Consider the following 14,787-nt stretch of genomic DNA (forward strand, 5'->3'; position numbering starts at 1 on the left):
CTTGACAGTCCTGGATTGACATCGCATCAAGGACTTTGCCTTGAGAACCATGGCTATCCCGGTCAACCCAGTTGCGAATGAGAAGTATGAGGATGTAATGGTGAGGGCGAAGTGCATGATCCTAGACGGGGTCAAAGATCATGTCATACCACATATTGCTGAAAAGAACACAACAAAGGAAATGTGGGATACTCTGAAGACCTTGTATTAGGGCACTTTCATGCAGCGAAAGATGCTATTGGAGAAGCAGGTGTGGTCGTATCAGATGCAGAAGGGAGAGCAGATAGATCCATTCCTTCTCAGGTTGCAGGAGATTCGCGACTAGCTTACTTCCGTGGGGTCTACACCGGATCCAGAATTTATGGTTAAGATTTCCCTGAATGCAGTCTCCGAGGAGTGGGAGACATTTGTCCAAAGTATTTTGGGCAGGGCTACTCTTCCAGGATGGGAGGAGATGTGGGCAACTCTTCGCCAAGAAGAGATCAGGAGGATGACCAAGGCAGGGAGCAGTGGCAAGGGAGGTCGAATCAAGTAAGAGGAGGAGGAGGATGCGGCTCTAGCATTTGCGGGACAACAAGGAAAGAGGAAGAAGAAGGACATCTCCAAGGTGAAGCGCTTCCATTTTGGGGAGCTGGGACATTATGCATCCTAGTGTCCAAGGAAGAAAAACAAGGGAGAGGCTTCTGATTCTAAGGCAGCTCTAGCTAAGGCGGAGAAAGAGGTCGACACTGATGACGACTGTGCCATGAGTGCTCATGCACCTTTAGAGAAGAGGTGGGGGGATATCGAGTTGTAGTCAGGTGGACTACATAGTAGGGGTACGATCCTTGAGGTACCCAAACTCTTGGATCACATCCGGCTACGAGAGCCCTTAACGACAGTAGCATGATGACAGATGTCGGGTGGAGCAAAGTGTAGTGGAGCAGCGAGGCAGTGCTTGGGTGCAGAATTCTGAGGCAACGCAGTGGAGGTTGCAGTAGTGCAAGAGGCATAGAGGTGTATGCAGTAGCGCAGTGGCAACAGAGGGTGCATAGGGTAGCAATAGAGGCAACTTCAACATCACGAGACTTCCAGACTGACTGGGATGTTAATATTTGGGAGAAGTCAGTTACTTACTTCTCGATAACTGAGTTGCAGTGCAGCAGTTAGCAGTGGCAGTGGTAGGGGCAGCATGTTGAGAGGGAGTTGCAGTAGAGATGTAGCAGTGGCAGTGGTAGTGTCATGGGCAACATTACAGGGAGCAACAATGCAGGGGATGTGTGGCAGCTGGCCACGTATCGACACAGGTACCGATGCGGAAGATCAGTGTGATGTTTCTATAGTGAAACATTGCTAGAGCACATTCCTCGCTAAGGGGGAGTGTTGATTTGTGGTAGAATCAGATGTGTTCTAGCCATGAAAATTGGTGGATAGGCACATGAGATCTCCAAGACCCAGAAATCGTTTGGGGAAATTCCACCGGTTGGAGAGATATTAAAACAATTAATATTTTTAATGGGGTTCCTTAGTCTAAAGATAGGAAAACTAAAATATTAATGGGTATTAACATAAAACTGGGTGAGAATGTTCTAAATGACATGGATCAAACCAAATCTAATCTTAGTCATTGATTAGGGACTTAATCTCGGCCGTTGAAGACTCATCAGGAAAAGTATGAGAGGAGGCTTGAGGTCAGTTGGAGACACACCAAATTGATCAGTCAGTTCGATTTTCTTGAGCGGGGTTTACTGAGAGAATCGAACTAGTGATCTGTTGCAGCAAGGGGTAGTTCGGCACGAGGCCGAGAATACATAGCAGAGAGGTAGAGATAGTGCCAGAGAGAGAGCACAGAGCTTGGAGAGGCTGATGCAGAGGCAGCTGGGACTTATGTAGAGGCTGAGGAGGCCAATGTGGGTGATGCAAAGGTCTGACTCAGAGAGCCAAGGGGCTGACGCAGAGGCTAGCAGAGCTGATTTAGGGCCAAGAGGTAGCGCTGGGTGATTTTCGTGGGGCAGATTGAGTGCTGGTGAGTTGAGAGGGTGACACAGTCCCTAGCAGAGTGACGTAGAGCAGTGGAGAAGCTTGGAGCAGCGTTTGCTATCCAACTAAGGAGTTGCCGTAGTTGCTGTGGGATCGATCATCCAGTGACTTATCAGCCAGAATATCTGTCTCCAAGGAGAGGTACTTCTGCCAAGGGTATTCTCTATTGGGTGAGCCATTTCTGGCACTGTAGTTGTATTCAAAAACTACATAATAATAAAACCCTCATATCTGCTGCACTGGTTTTCCCTCATTCGGTTTGTCTGGGGACGATTGTTCAAAAATAACGGTGTCCCTTGTGTGTTTGTCTAAGTTATTTCAGTTGCTGATCTGTATATGTGTTAAGGCTGCATTTGTGTTTATTTCCGGTATTTATATTTATAAATAACTTGTTAATGTAAAGAACAAGTAGGAGAAAATGAACCAAATAATGCAGTAGGGATTTCTAATGTGTTAGACTTAGAAATTTCAACAGGGATGACAACTGTTCGCGGGAGAAAATGTCTAGCACATACTCATAGGATCAAGTAAGATCAATGTCGTGGGTGCAAGAACCATGAGAATACCAAAGTGGGCCATATTGAATGTTAAAGGCATCAAAGTACTTTACACAAGCATCATCTTCAAATATCCCCCTAGATTTATGATCTGTAAACAAGTTATCATGCTAGGTGTGAGGGTTATTACAAGGCCCTATTAGTTCCTTCAAACCCTGAGGGGAGGAACAATTCCTAGGCCAACCCTTTCAAAAGATAGGTGTGAATGGTGCTATGATTTGGGTTTTACAATTTTACTTAATGAGTGGAGTCATAGTCTTTTTCTAGGTTATGATGAATGCATTTGTAGAGAGAGCACTTAGCAATTCTCGAGTTACCTTCCTTGCTTTTGTTCTTGAAAGCCCGCTATATTTATGTTTTTTATTTCTTTAGATAGCTTGTTTAACAAGCTCCTTTTGTGATGGGAAATTTATTGGTTCATTGGTGTTGCGATGTTCATAGAGTGTTCCTCTTGCTTTGATAGGCGTGAGAAGCATGGATACTTTTGGGGATGAGTGGCTATATTAGAGGGGTTAGAGTTAAGACTATAGTTTGACCTTCACTTGTTTTACATCCCTTGCTATCCTTTTGCATTCTAACATTTGGTTCATGCTCTTTCTTTTCTTACAGCTCCATCAAACTCTAGTATATACAACCACTTCTCATAGGACAAGGTGAACAATGAACCAACACGAGTGACTGATAACAACTAGTCGAAAAGATAGAACAATGATACAATGGAATGTTGAAAAGGGTTAAGTATGGAAATCATGGAATGCTACCATCATAAGAGCCTCCTTATTTGTGCTCATCATAGATAGTGAGAGAAAAGGCCTCAAGGAAGGTCACACTGGACTAAGGGCAAGTGATAACCACCAAGGTGAAGCAAGGGAACAAGTGAGCAACCATTAGTGGTCTATCATCCAAATCAATGTATGATCCATGTTAGAATGTCCTTAAACATTAAATGGAACAAGTGAACAACCATTAGTGGTCTATCATCCAATTCAACGTATGATCCATGTTAGAATGTCCTTAAACATTAAATGAAAGCATTTGAATACATGAATGGTTAATGTGCCTCACAATAGATGATCCACCTTTATCGGATGAGCAAGCTAGATGAAATGAAGCACTGCCTGGAGCGTGAATGAGAGACATTTGAGGTTGGATATCTGTGGATCATGGTAGGGCTACTAGTTGGCAAACTGCATCCTAAGAGAAAAATTTTCTCCTAGTGTTACTGAAACATATGGTTAGATAACAATTTACAAAAATGTAATGCTCGTCATTTGGACCAAATTTCTAAAAATAGAAATCTTCGAATCACATACTTTGGGAGTTTTTTTCAACTTTCCATGCTTGCTGTAGGCACTGTTGAATCTGCAAGTATAGGCAACCTAATGCTACAAAAAACTTATCCAATTGATATGAGTGTACATTGTGATGTGTCATCTAGATATACCTATATATGAGCTACTTGTGTGGAAACTGATGCTGAATAATGGACAAATTACCTAGTTCATCTTGTAATGTACCTACGAACGATCTCTGAAAAGTTCCCTGATCTGATTTTGGATAAATCCATTTTGGGTGCTAGCATTACCAACAACTTATCTTATTTTGTCTCTTTTAGCTTTCTAAACTTTCCTTAGCTTGGCATTTACTATTTAGTCTCTAGTTAGATCCTAGATCTTATTATCTTTCTATGTTTATCATTGTTCTAGGAGATGGTTTGGCACTCTCACTTTGCATTGACATTGGATGTTCTATCTTTAGTCCCTTTGATCCATTGTTGTGTTCTTTTATTTTAGCTTAGTACATCCTTTTCTAAAGGCTTGGTTGTCCACTCAACAAGAAGTTTTTTCAATGAATTTACACCAGACTATATCCATCTTAACTCTGAATATACCAAGCGCCGAGAGTGATCAAATCATTTTTCACTTTAAAAGAGGTTTGCATCTCAAGAGATTTGATCCCTCTCGGCCCTTGGTAGATATAGAGTTAAGATGGATCTACACTGGTTTTATGGCAATGATGATGAAGTGTAGATGTGTTATTGTTAAAATAATTGAAATATTAAAATTAGGGTTAGAGTTTAATGTGATCCGTTTAAGATGACTAAGAGTATACCCTCTTTATTAAATTTCATCCATCTACATAATTCTTTTTAGTAAAAAAGAAAAATCTAAAAAGCTTATTAAGAAATAGACACAATATAATATAATGATGTTACATTGAAATAAAGAACTAAAAACAAATTAATTAATAAAATAAAAATAGTTTTTATTTAAATAAATAATAAAAATAAGAATGTTTTAAAATAAAGAAAATAATATAAATAAGAGTGTAAATTTGAGTGGTCATTTATACTATAGCTATTAATCTTGTCGCATATTCATCGTGAATCCCTTGGCGAATTTTCCGCAATAGGGAATTCCTTGGCAAAATTTCCGCTACAGTAAATCCTTGCGCATGGGTTTGTGTTTTGTTGAAACCCAAATCGATAAAACACTATGATTTTGTTTTGCCCACTTTCTCTCTCTCTGGAGAACAATCATAGGTATATTTGCGTGTCCTCTAGTTAGATTTGATTTCTGTAGCTGAGTCAAGCAAATTTTCTTACAATCCGTTGCAGTACTACATGCAATAGATAATTGTTTGCACTGTTATTATTGTGTATTCCGTGATTTGGATCACTCTCTTGGATGTGGTACTATATGTTGATTTTTCATAGGTCTTCTAGCTGATAATTACTTCTAATGATTTTTACCTTAAATCCTCTTGAATTCACATTCATCATTAAGCAATTACACAAAAGATCTTCAATAGTACAACAAAATTGATTGTAAGATCATAAAAAGAGTCGAGACAGCCAGACAAGAAACACAAGCATTTTACTTTAGGAAATCCCACATGGTGGAGAACCCAACAACCTTTTCCTTAGAGAAATTATTGAGTTCAACAAGAGATACATCTAATCCTTTCAGTCAAAACCATGGTCAAACTGACCATAGACAAATCCAGGTCAAGCCTGGTCATACAAAGTTAAATAGTCTCACAAATCCGGTCTACTCAGAAGAGATTCATTCTGCCCAGATTCAGTTTTCCAGGGAAATTCATCTGCCTCAGGTCTGCTTCAGAGAAACACGTCTGCCCATAAAGTTTCAATCTGCCCAGAAGAGATTGTCTGCCCATAAACTTCTCTTGCTACCTTCCTTCTTCCTTATGTTGAGCAGAAGTGTAAGAGTGATCCGAATTGCTTGCACAAAAGATAATCCAAATTGATCTGTGGAGAAGAGGATGAAATGTCCTTTATATAGAGATCAAAGGAGCCTGAATGGACACGTCTCTAGGGCTGAGCCGACTTGGAGTCGACCTTACATTTTGGAGGCAGGAATTCGTAATTTGAAAATTCAATTTTCCCTCTTTTTGAAGCTGACATGAAGAGCATGTCTTGAATTGATTATTACATTTATTTGAAAGGCTAAAGCATTAATTTTGAAGACCAACTATAGCTACAAAAGTCAACACTATTCAGGAAGATTTGATTAGATTATAATTGAATGTGGGGATAAGATTAGAAGTATGCAATTACAGCCCAAGTATTCAATTTTTACTATCTAAAGTAAAAGCTAAGAAATAGATAATTCCTGATAATATGCCATAGTTATTTTAAAATAAATTATTCACCTTTTCATTTGATAGGCACAAATAACCATGAAATTAGTGGCTTTAAGTAGTTACTCTATGTTCTGACACTAAGCAAAAGGCAAAGAACACTAAATTTAATTAATTTCGTGAAGCATTGGGTAGGTTTCGGTTAAATGTAGCTCAGACTTTTACACCTGGGAAGGACTTGCATTTCTCTCTGTAGCCCTCCTGAACCTTTTTCAAAACCCTATTGATCTCGCCCTGGAGTTTGTGACTGACACCCATTTTGACTTCTTATCAGCCCCCACGTAATCTCTGAGGGTATCAAACATTCAATCCCATTTACTAATATCCTCCTCAAATCTGCTGAGAATAACAGAATCTCCCCTTCCCTGCTAGGGTTTGCTGCAGTTATCTAGGGTTTCAAGGCCCTCTCAAATTATTCTCCCAATCAAGAAACCAGAAATATGTTGTTTGTTTGTAATCCAAGTGTCAAAGCCTCTGATCAAGAGACATATACATTCAACTCCTATACAGTTTGCGTTGCTTGGACATGGATTCCCTGCATTTTAGTCATTTATGGCCATCAATGGCTTCTTGTAAAGAGATGTTTGGCGTTTCTGATTGATTGCCATTTTCATAGTCTTGTTGTGGGTTGTGATGGAATATTGTTATGCAAAAAACTCATGTTTAAACTCTGTAGCCTCTTTCACCTTTCAAATACTATTAATATGTTGGATTAATATTAATATCCTTTATGTCTTATAAATTCAACATATTGAGCCGACATTTAAAAATGTTGACATACTATCTTACATTATGCCTACACATCTACCCTATATTGGGTTGTAGAGCGCCTCTCGATGCAATAAATGGAAAAGATACTGAAATTTAATAAAATGAATTTTTATTACTGTGTAAAGTTGATACAAATAACAAAATAAGGCATTCCCTAAATTTCTTTACTAGGTGGAAAATTTTGTAAAGAAAATCAAGGGGTAACTAATTTCTTATAATGCTTATATTCATTCTATGATTAAAATTGTTTTATCTTTCTGTTTCTTTATTGGTGAAATAAATATATTTACAAAAGTGTAGAATTCACTTTCTGAAAATTTATTACCTTCTTATTTATTATTTCATTGCTATTGTTTCTGTTATACTTTGCGTGTCAAAATTGAGTTATCACAATGGGGTTGAATAATGGTGCTACTTTTTTAAACTAGTTTTTTGTATCATCTCTTGTTATTGCAGATTGAAGAAGTTATACTTTGTGGCATTCCACGCTTGTTGAAAAATCTCAAAAGGATTTCTCTTCCAACGGTGTTTGATAATGTTTTACTTGAGCTAGGTCGGTTTTGTCCTAAACTGAAGGAGCTGAGAGTTGAGGTATGATATTGATTGAATTACTATGTTTGGGTTTTCATGTAACATATAAGAGTGATCACAGGCATAGTTGTGATTTTCAAACAGCCTATTGATGTGCGTCGATCTAAAATGTTCTTAAATTTCACACTTTAACTCTAAATAGTTTGGTACTGCATTTAAAATTCAATTATTGAGAAACTATAAAACTAAGTAGCTTTATCTTTCTCCCCATTAACTAGAACCATGGGTTTTGAATCAATGACCTTCACACAAGGTATACCTTATCAATAGACTCTATTGCTGAATGTTCTACAGCCCTTGAGAAAAACTAAGGAATCTATTACCAAAAATTAATATATTATACTTTATAGTATTATGTAGAACTATGATGAAATTGCATGGCCTTATCTAGAAATATCCTCATATCCTCCATTATAACCTTATGTGGAAATCCATAACTCATTATAAAAACTTAAAGTAATATCTTTTTACACAGATGACAATCCTCTTACTAATAAATTTACTCTTACTTTCAAGCATATGATTTCAACTACTACATATTTGTCATAATTAGGTGATGAATTTGTTTCTGGTGCTGGATCAGATAAAAAAATCCTTAAATTTGTGTTGGAATCAATGAAATTTCCATTGGAATTGTTTCTTCAAATAAAATCATTTTAACAAAGGAGGAAAAATAACACATCAGAGATGGAGGGGACAAGCCCACACAAATTTTTGGTAGCCAAGTGTTGCTTGGTAACGCTTGTGCTCACTGTTATTGCAAAATGTAGCAGCCTAGTGCAAAGCCTCGCTTGGCACTCTAGATCAAGGGAAACAATGAGATCAGCCACCACTATCACCTTAGTGGCTGTTCCACTGCTATTTTGTGGATGTATGTTATCCCCAGAAGGTGGGCTTTCCCAATAGGTCTCGAAAATTAAGTAACCCAAGGATTCCCAGGGTAAATATCCTGTAAGGAACTTGTTAATTTAGACACCCTAGAAATATGTTAAATAATGTAGGGCTCTAGGTGAAAATCAGGTAGCGAGTTCAAAGAACATATGGCTGGGTCTAGAAGGCTGAGATAGGTCTTCGATATGGTTAGATAGATTCCAAACACATGTTACCATTCAGTGTTGCGTGGGAGCCCTCTCCCCCCACCCCCCCTCTCGATCCCACTCCCAATCTGCGCTCCGGGCGGGAGTGACTCGGGAGCGGGTCGGGAGCGTGCTCTCGAAATCGCAGCGATTTTGGGAGCGCACTCCCTAAAATGCTCCCTGCCTTTTCGGGAGCGTTTAGTCTTTTTTGCAATAATGTTCCAAATGCAAGTTTTTTTCAAAGAAACAAATAAGTTTTGAGTGGGGCAACTTAATGATCAAGCCTATGGCCCTAGTATTGATATGTGATTCATGGTAATGTTTAAATTCTAACATTACCATGAAATGACTCAGGATGTTTGAGAGTGGTTCCGACCTCATTGGATTTCATATGGAGAAAGTAGAATTTTAGATTTCATTCAAAATCCAGCAGACTTATCAGTTTTTTAGGATTTCAGGATTGCAATGTTTCCATTGAATTTTATGATGTATTAGGGGTATGGAACTCGTATTTAATCAAGAACACCAATCCCTCTATGTGCCTTGATGTTAGTGACATTGGTTGTCGAACTCCTCTATCATGACCCTCCTAAAAATGTACACATCACTTAAACAAAATTTTGACTTGACATGCTATGCTTTTTCTATCTTATGTTAAGGCTTAGAGGGTGATATTAATGACAGAGATCCCTATACAGATACAGAGGTAATGACAAAGATACCTCGGGATATCTAAGTCACAGGACACGTCGTCCAAGGTCCCATGTACCGTATTTTACGTGCCGAACACGAAAACGGCCCTAAAACGTGTCGAAAACGTTTATTATCGTGTCCTGTAAAATGTAAAACGTATTCACCGGTTTTCGTCGTGTCTTGCATCTGGAAAACGCGTATTCCGTTGATAGAAAACGTTGCCTGCATAAGCTGCAATTTTTTTTGAAAAAAACAAATAATTTTTGAGTGGGGCAGCTTAATGATCAAGTCTAGGCCCTAGTATTGATATGCTATTCATGGTAATGTTAAATTCTTAAAGTAAAAGTGACATTATGCTTAATCTTCATTTTCATCCTTTTACTTAAATTTTTAACATTACCATGAAATGACTCAGGATGTTTGAGCGTGGTTCCGGCCTCATTGGATTTCATATGGAGAAAGTAGAATTTTAGATTTCATTCAAAATGCAGCAGACTTATCAGTTTTTCAAGATTTCAGGATTGGGAGATTGTAATGTTTCCAGGTGACACCACCTGCCCAGGCTACCCCTGCCACCAGTAGAGGACGTGGTCTACCTCCTATAGCCCCTACTTCTAGTTCTTCATCTTCTAGAGCATAGCAAACTCCACTGCCAACTCCACCAGCACCAACATCTACATCTAGAGGGAAAGGGAACACTGTGGCATTTTCTCGCAAGAGGGGCAGAGGAAATCAATAGGATTAGACTTTAGTTATTTTCTTATGTGCTTGTAAGTTGTACATGAACAATGAACATTGAATATTCAAGAATCAAGACCAAGCATATCACATTCTAATTTCTAAATAGTAAATTTTGATTCTATTTATTTTTTTAAAGTGAACTATGAACTTTGAGAAGTAATTATATTTTAATTTGATTAGATAAGCTGCAACCTACAATTTAATATGGATAAAAAACTATATTTCGGTATATATATATATTTATTAAATATATATAAAACGTGTCCCTCGTGTCCTGTTTCCAGGTCGCGGCGTTTCGTATTGAATACTCGTATTTACGTGTCCCTCGTGTCCTCCACGTCTCGTGTCCTCGTGTCATGTGACTTAGCTGGATATTAATGCTTAGAGCGTGACATTAATGACAAAGATCTTGATTTTCCAACAAGACTAAAAAACTAGACATTTCTCGTGGTGGCAAGAGGCCGGAGCATAAGCAATAGATAATAGATTTAGTTGTCTTTTCTAGTTTCTAGTAGTTTTTATAACTATTGACTCTTTCATATTTATTATGATATTTTTTTAAACAATATATGACAAATTAAGTTTGAAGTTGGTAATTATAACTCATTAGTAATGAATTATGAATATGATGCTTCATGAAAGTTGAAAGTTGTTTCATTTCATTTTATAACATTTCATTTCATGTTAGGTATTATTTGTTGTAATGGTTACAGTTAGCTTACAAGTACAACTTTGGTGATCAATGATGATAAATGTTATATATTGAATTTTGAAAGCTTTTAACTTTAAGATTGATGAATCACAAGACTCAATATGTTGTATGTTACAATGCTACTAACTTGTGGACGTGGTTTATGGAGATTATAACTTCTAGATGATTGTTGTTATATGGTTCAATTATGTTTTTTTATGTTTTTAATATCTAATTCATAATTCTACATGTTTTTGTTGACATATATGTATAAAAATAAAAATATATATATATATATATATATATATATATATATATATTATATAAATAACGCTCCGGGATTTGTTCCCAAATCGGGAGCTTTTGAAAATGTCGCTCCCGCACCCGTTTTCTCTCCCGCTCCTTGCCTTCGCTCCCGCTCCCAAGTAACACTGCTACCATTAATCAAACAATTGCTGTTATAAATTAAGGTTTGAGATAAAGACAATTTTTAGCATGCAAAATTTATGAAAACAATAACAAAAATCAGCTATAAGTGAGGATAGAAAATAAAATATCAAAGGCTATTAAATAGGTAAACAGGAGAATGGTTTCAATGGCTGAAAATGCACAAAACAACTAGGAAACCCTAGACTTTAGCCCTAGAATTATGGCTAAAAAATGCATGAAGATCATGTTTTTCCATTTTCAATTTGATAGATGCAAACCCTAACCCTAGGACCATGTATTTTAAGATATTTTATGCTATTCTAATGTAAATTTTTCCAAACACTAACCCTAATATACCATGGAAAAGAAAGGTATACAAATTTCAAAGATTGACACACAAAGACTAGTGATTTTAATTAGTTGGGTATATGGAGTCAAAAGGGAGAGGTCGAAGGTGGATGACCTTAAACACAGAGAGAGAGAGGAAAACCTCTCAATCTAACCCTAGTTACTTTCATAAATAGGAGATTTATGGTCAAGGAATGCTATTCTAAAATTCCCTGATGAATACTTGGTGACAAAATAGAGCCAATAAAGATACAACATATCATTAAGATTTCATAAAAATGTTAATGTTGCAACATTTGTAAAATGAAAGAAACACATCCAATAAAACACCACCATTCACCATAGCATCACTTCACCAATCCAAAGAAAGTCATCCATGCAATTTTATCTTCTCCAAGACAATTCGGATCCATTATGTCCAAGAAAATAGAGCAAGCTAGTGCTCACTCCACAAGGGAAATAATGAGTGTCTGAGAAGAGGAAAAAGAAATCTAGCCGTTGTTGAGGAATTGAGTAGTCACCATTGAGGAACATTGTGATCAGAATTGGACCGAACTGGTCTGAACTAGCCGGTCCAACCACTTTGAGGCAAAATCTGGTTTGGACTGGTGATTTTAACCTGTTGTGGCGGCTACAACCACCCTCCAAAATTTTGCCTTCGCTTTATTTTGGAGCCTCCCTTCTCAAATCTTAGCAACTTGTCTTGCATTGCTTAGGTACTTGTGCTTTCATTTGAATTTATCTTTCGCTTTACAACTTGTGTCGCTTACTTGCTTCGCTATCTAACTACAAGCTGACGCCCCCATGACTTGGTTGCATTCGGTTCTTGCACTGCCTTGGAAAACTGCGCAATCTTAGAGGGAAGCCAACCTATCTCTCAGGAATTGCGCAGTGCAGCCCAACAGTGAGCCTTGCTCTCAAGAATTGCACAGTGCAACTCAACAGTGAACTTCAGCTCTAGAATTGCGCAGACCCAGCTGGCAGCTTATCTTCAGCTGGGAAATTGCACAGAGCAGTCCAGGCCAACAAGTGAGCCTTCAACTCCAGAATTGCGCAGAGCCAGCTGACAGCCTAACTTCAACTGGGAAATTACGCAGAGCCTGAGAGGCATTCCAAGAGCCACTCAAGCCAAAAACTGCGCAGAACTATACTGTGCTCAAAAACTGTCAGTGCATGAACCAGAGAGTTGCCCAATCCTCGCCAGAACTATGCAATATTTTCGGGCAGTGCATGGCAGTGTTCCTGAAAAGCAAGAAGCTAATAGGAAAAGCATCCAGGGGAAGTAGGGAATCTATTATTAGTTTCCCGAAGGTGACACATTTCCATCTTTAGAAGTTTTTGCTAAGTATCGCTGTTGTCGTTGATCTCAAGCACGCGCGTCATGAACTCCATTTGCTCAAATCTATGTAATGGATGCCTCTAGAGCTCACTTATGCATTCGATCATCAAACTCTAGCTTCCCTGGGAGATTAAGGAGCCTTCAGAGCATTGTCATCACTTTACGAGGTGAGTTTTTCTTTTATTGTCTTTTGTTATTTTTCCGTGGCTTTTTATTGTTTAGATTGTGAGAGTGCTGTTTCGCTTGTTTTGTTGAATGATCGTTGGCGTTTTAACTTGTTTTAGCTTGTAGAAGTGTTGTTTCAAGTTATACATTGCCTTCCCCAAGCATCGCATGAGTTTTCCTGTTTTTGCACCAACAGTCGCCGATGTGGCAACTCCCTTTGCATGCTTCATGTTCCTTCAGTTTGATCCATTGCTGCACTTGTTTTACATGCATACATCTACACTTAGTCAAATCTGCACTCATCCTTACATTATCCTTCAGATCTGCTTGTTTGCACACTCCCCATGGACAGATCTGGGCTCCCCTGCCCAAGTCTCACATTCTCTTGTAGGCACTGGGCAATCTGGCAGCTCAAGGCCTCTGCCTTGGCTTCTGGAATTGCGTAGAGGCTGTCCTAGGTTGGCTCCAATTGCACATTGCGCATTTCCAGGAGCTAGTCTCCCAGCTTGGTCACTGAGACTGTGTAATGCGTAGTCTCTCCCAGGCCCTGTCCTAGATTGAACTGTGCATTGCGAAGTTCCAGTCAGGAGGCTTCCACACTGATTGTCGGGATTGCGCAGTGCGCAGTTCCCACAGTCCACAGTCAGGCAGTCACCCCTTTCAGTCAAAACTGCACATTTCCTCTCATCAGATGCCCTGGTTGCTGCTTGATCATGATGTAAAGTTAGATTTGTAAGAGCTAATGTTTGCTTGCCATGAGTGTCCTTTCTGTCCCATAGGTACCACACTCGTGAAGCGCTTCTCTCCAACAGTGATTGTACCATGGCACCAAAGAGAGCTATTTTAAGAGCGACCACTAAAAGTAGTACTGGGGAAGCAGTTGAGAAAGCACCAGTTTACTTGCCAATAGATACAAATGCCCAATTGTTTACAGGAATGGAATCAACGTTAACATGGCAGCAAAACCAATAGCAGTGGCAAAAGGCGGCAAGCCAGTACATGATCAGGGAAAGAGGAAATTGCTGACATAACAGAGGGAGGAAAAAAGTTGCAGAGCGAAAGTGCATTCAGTCTTCATGCAAGCAACTTTGACAGCAGAAGCAAAAGGAAGCACATGACACAGACAACAAAGCATAGGAAGAGAAAAGAGTAGAGATTGCAGGTAGCAAAACTGAGATTGCAGCAAGCAGAATGAGAGTTGAAGGAAGAACAGGAGTTGAGAAGCAGAAATAGGAAGAAGAACAAAGGCAAGGCACAATGACAGAGCAAACAACGCTAATACAGGTTGATGGGCTGGAACAACCAGCAACCGAGGAGAGAGTGAACAGATGCATGTTCCCTCACCAAAGCTAAGCACAAGAACCAAGTCCGACTGGAGGTCTATAGGTACATGGAGCAGTTGATGCGCGCGGCCACCAGTGATGAATTGTGGCTGAGCACAGATAACATGCAGATGCACATTGGTGGTTCTGCTGCACTCAAGGCAACACTGCACATGCTTCAAGATGAGACAGACACATGTTCCAAGACCATATACCGAATGCCATGGAGGCAAGAGTCCGCTTTCAGCAAGACAAAATCAGGCAGTTCAGGGACATCATTGCACAGTACCAATCTTGGCATCAATACGTGACCGAGTAGCATCAAGCGGAGGTTGCCGAGTTGGTCTCTCCCAAACACTAGAGCAATGTTGCACGAAGCACCCCC

The 14,787-nt window shown here is 39.0% G+C and overlaps 1 protein-coding gene across 9 annotated transcripts in view; it reads left to right on the plus strand.

The window, feature by feature from the left end:
• LOC149225026 (uncharacterized) overlaps window positions 1–14,787 on the plus strand; it is a 424,173-nt gene that overhangs the window by 183,209 nt on the left and 226,177 nt on the right. For 8 of the 9 annotated variants that reach the window (XR_016249562.1, XR_016249563.1, XM_089386426.1 and 5 more), the window contains exon 5: window positions 7,464–7,598. The exons of the other annotated variant lie outside the window; for it this stretch is intronic. Coding sequence is in view for 6 of the 8 variants with exons in the window: in XM_089386426.1 (XP_089242552.1) it covers window positions 7,464–7,598 (135 nt within the window). In the remaining 2 variants the exon portion in view is untranslated. The remainder of the gene's footprint in view (window positions 1–7,463; window positions 7,599–14,787) is intronic. 9 annotated transcript variants of the gene reach the window in all.

This window comes from Pinus tabuliformis, chromosome Q (genome assembly GCF_031772625.1).
Source record: "Pinus tabuliformis cultivar Carrire ecotype Pingquan chromosome Q, CPIR1, whole genome shotgun sequence".
Taxonomy (NCBI): Eukaryota; Viridiplantae; Streptophyta; class Pinopsida; order Pinales; family Pinaceae; genus Pinus; species Pinus tabuliformis.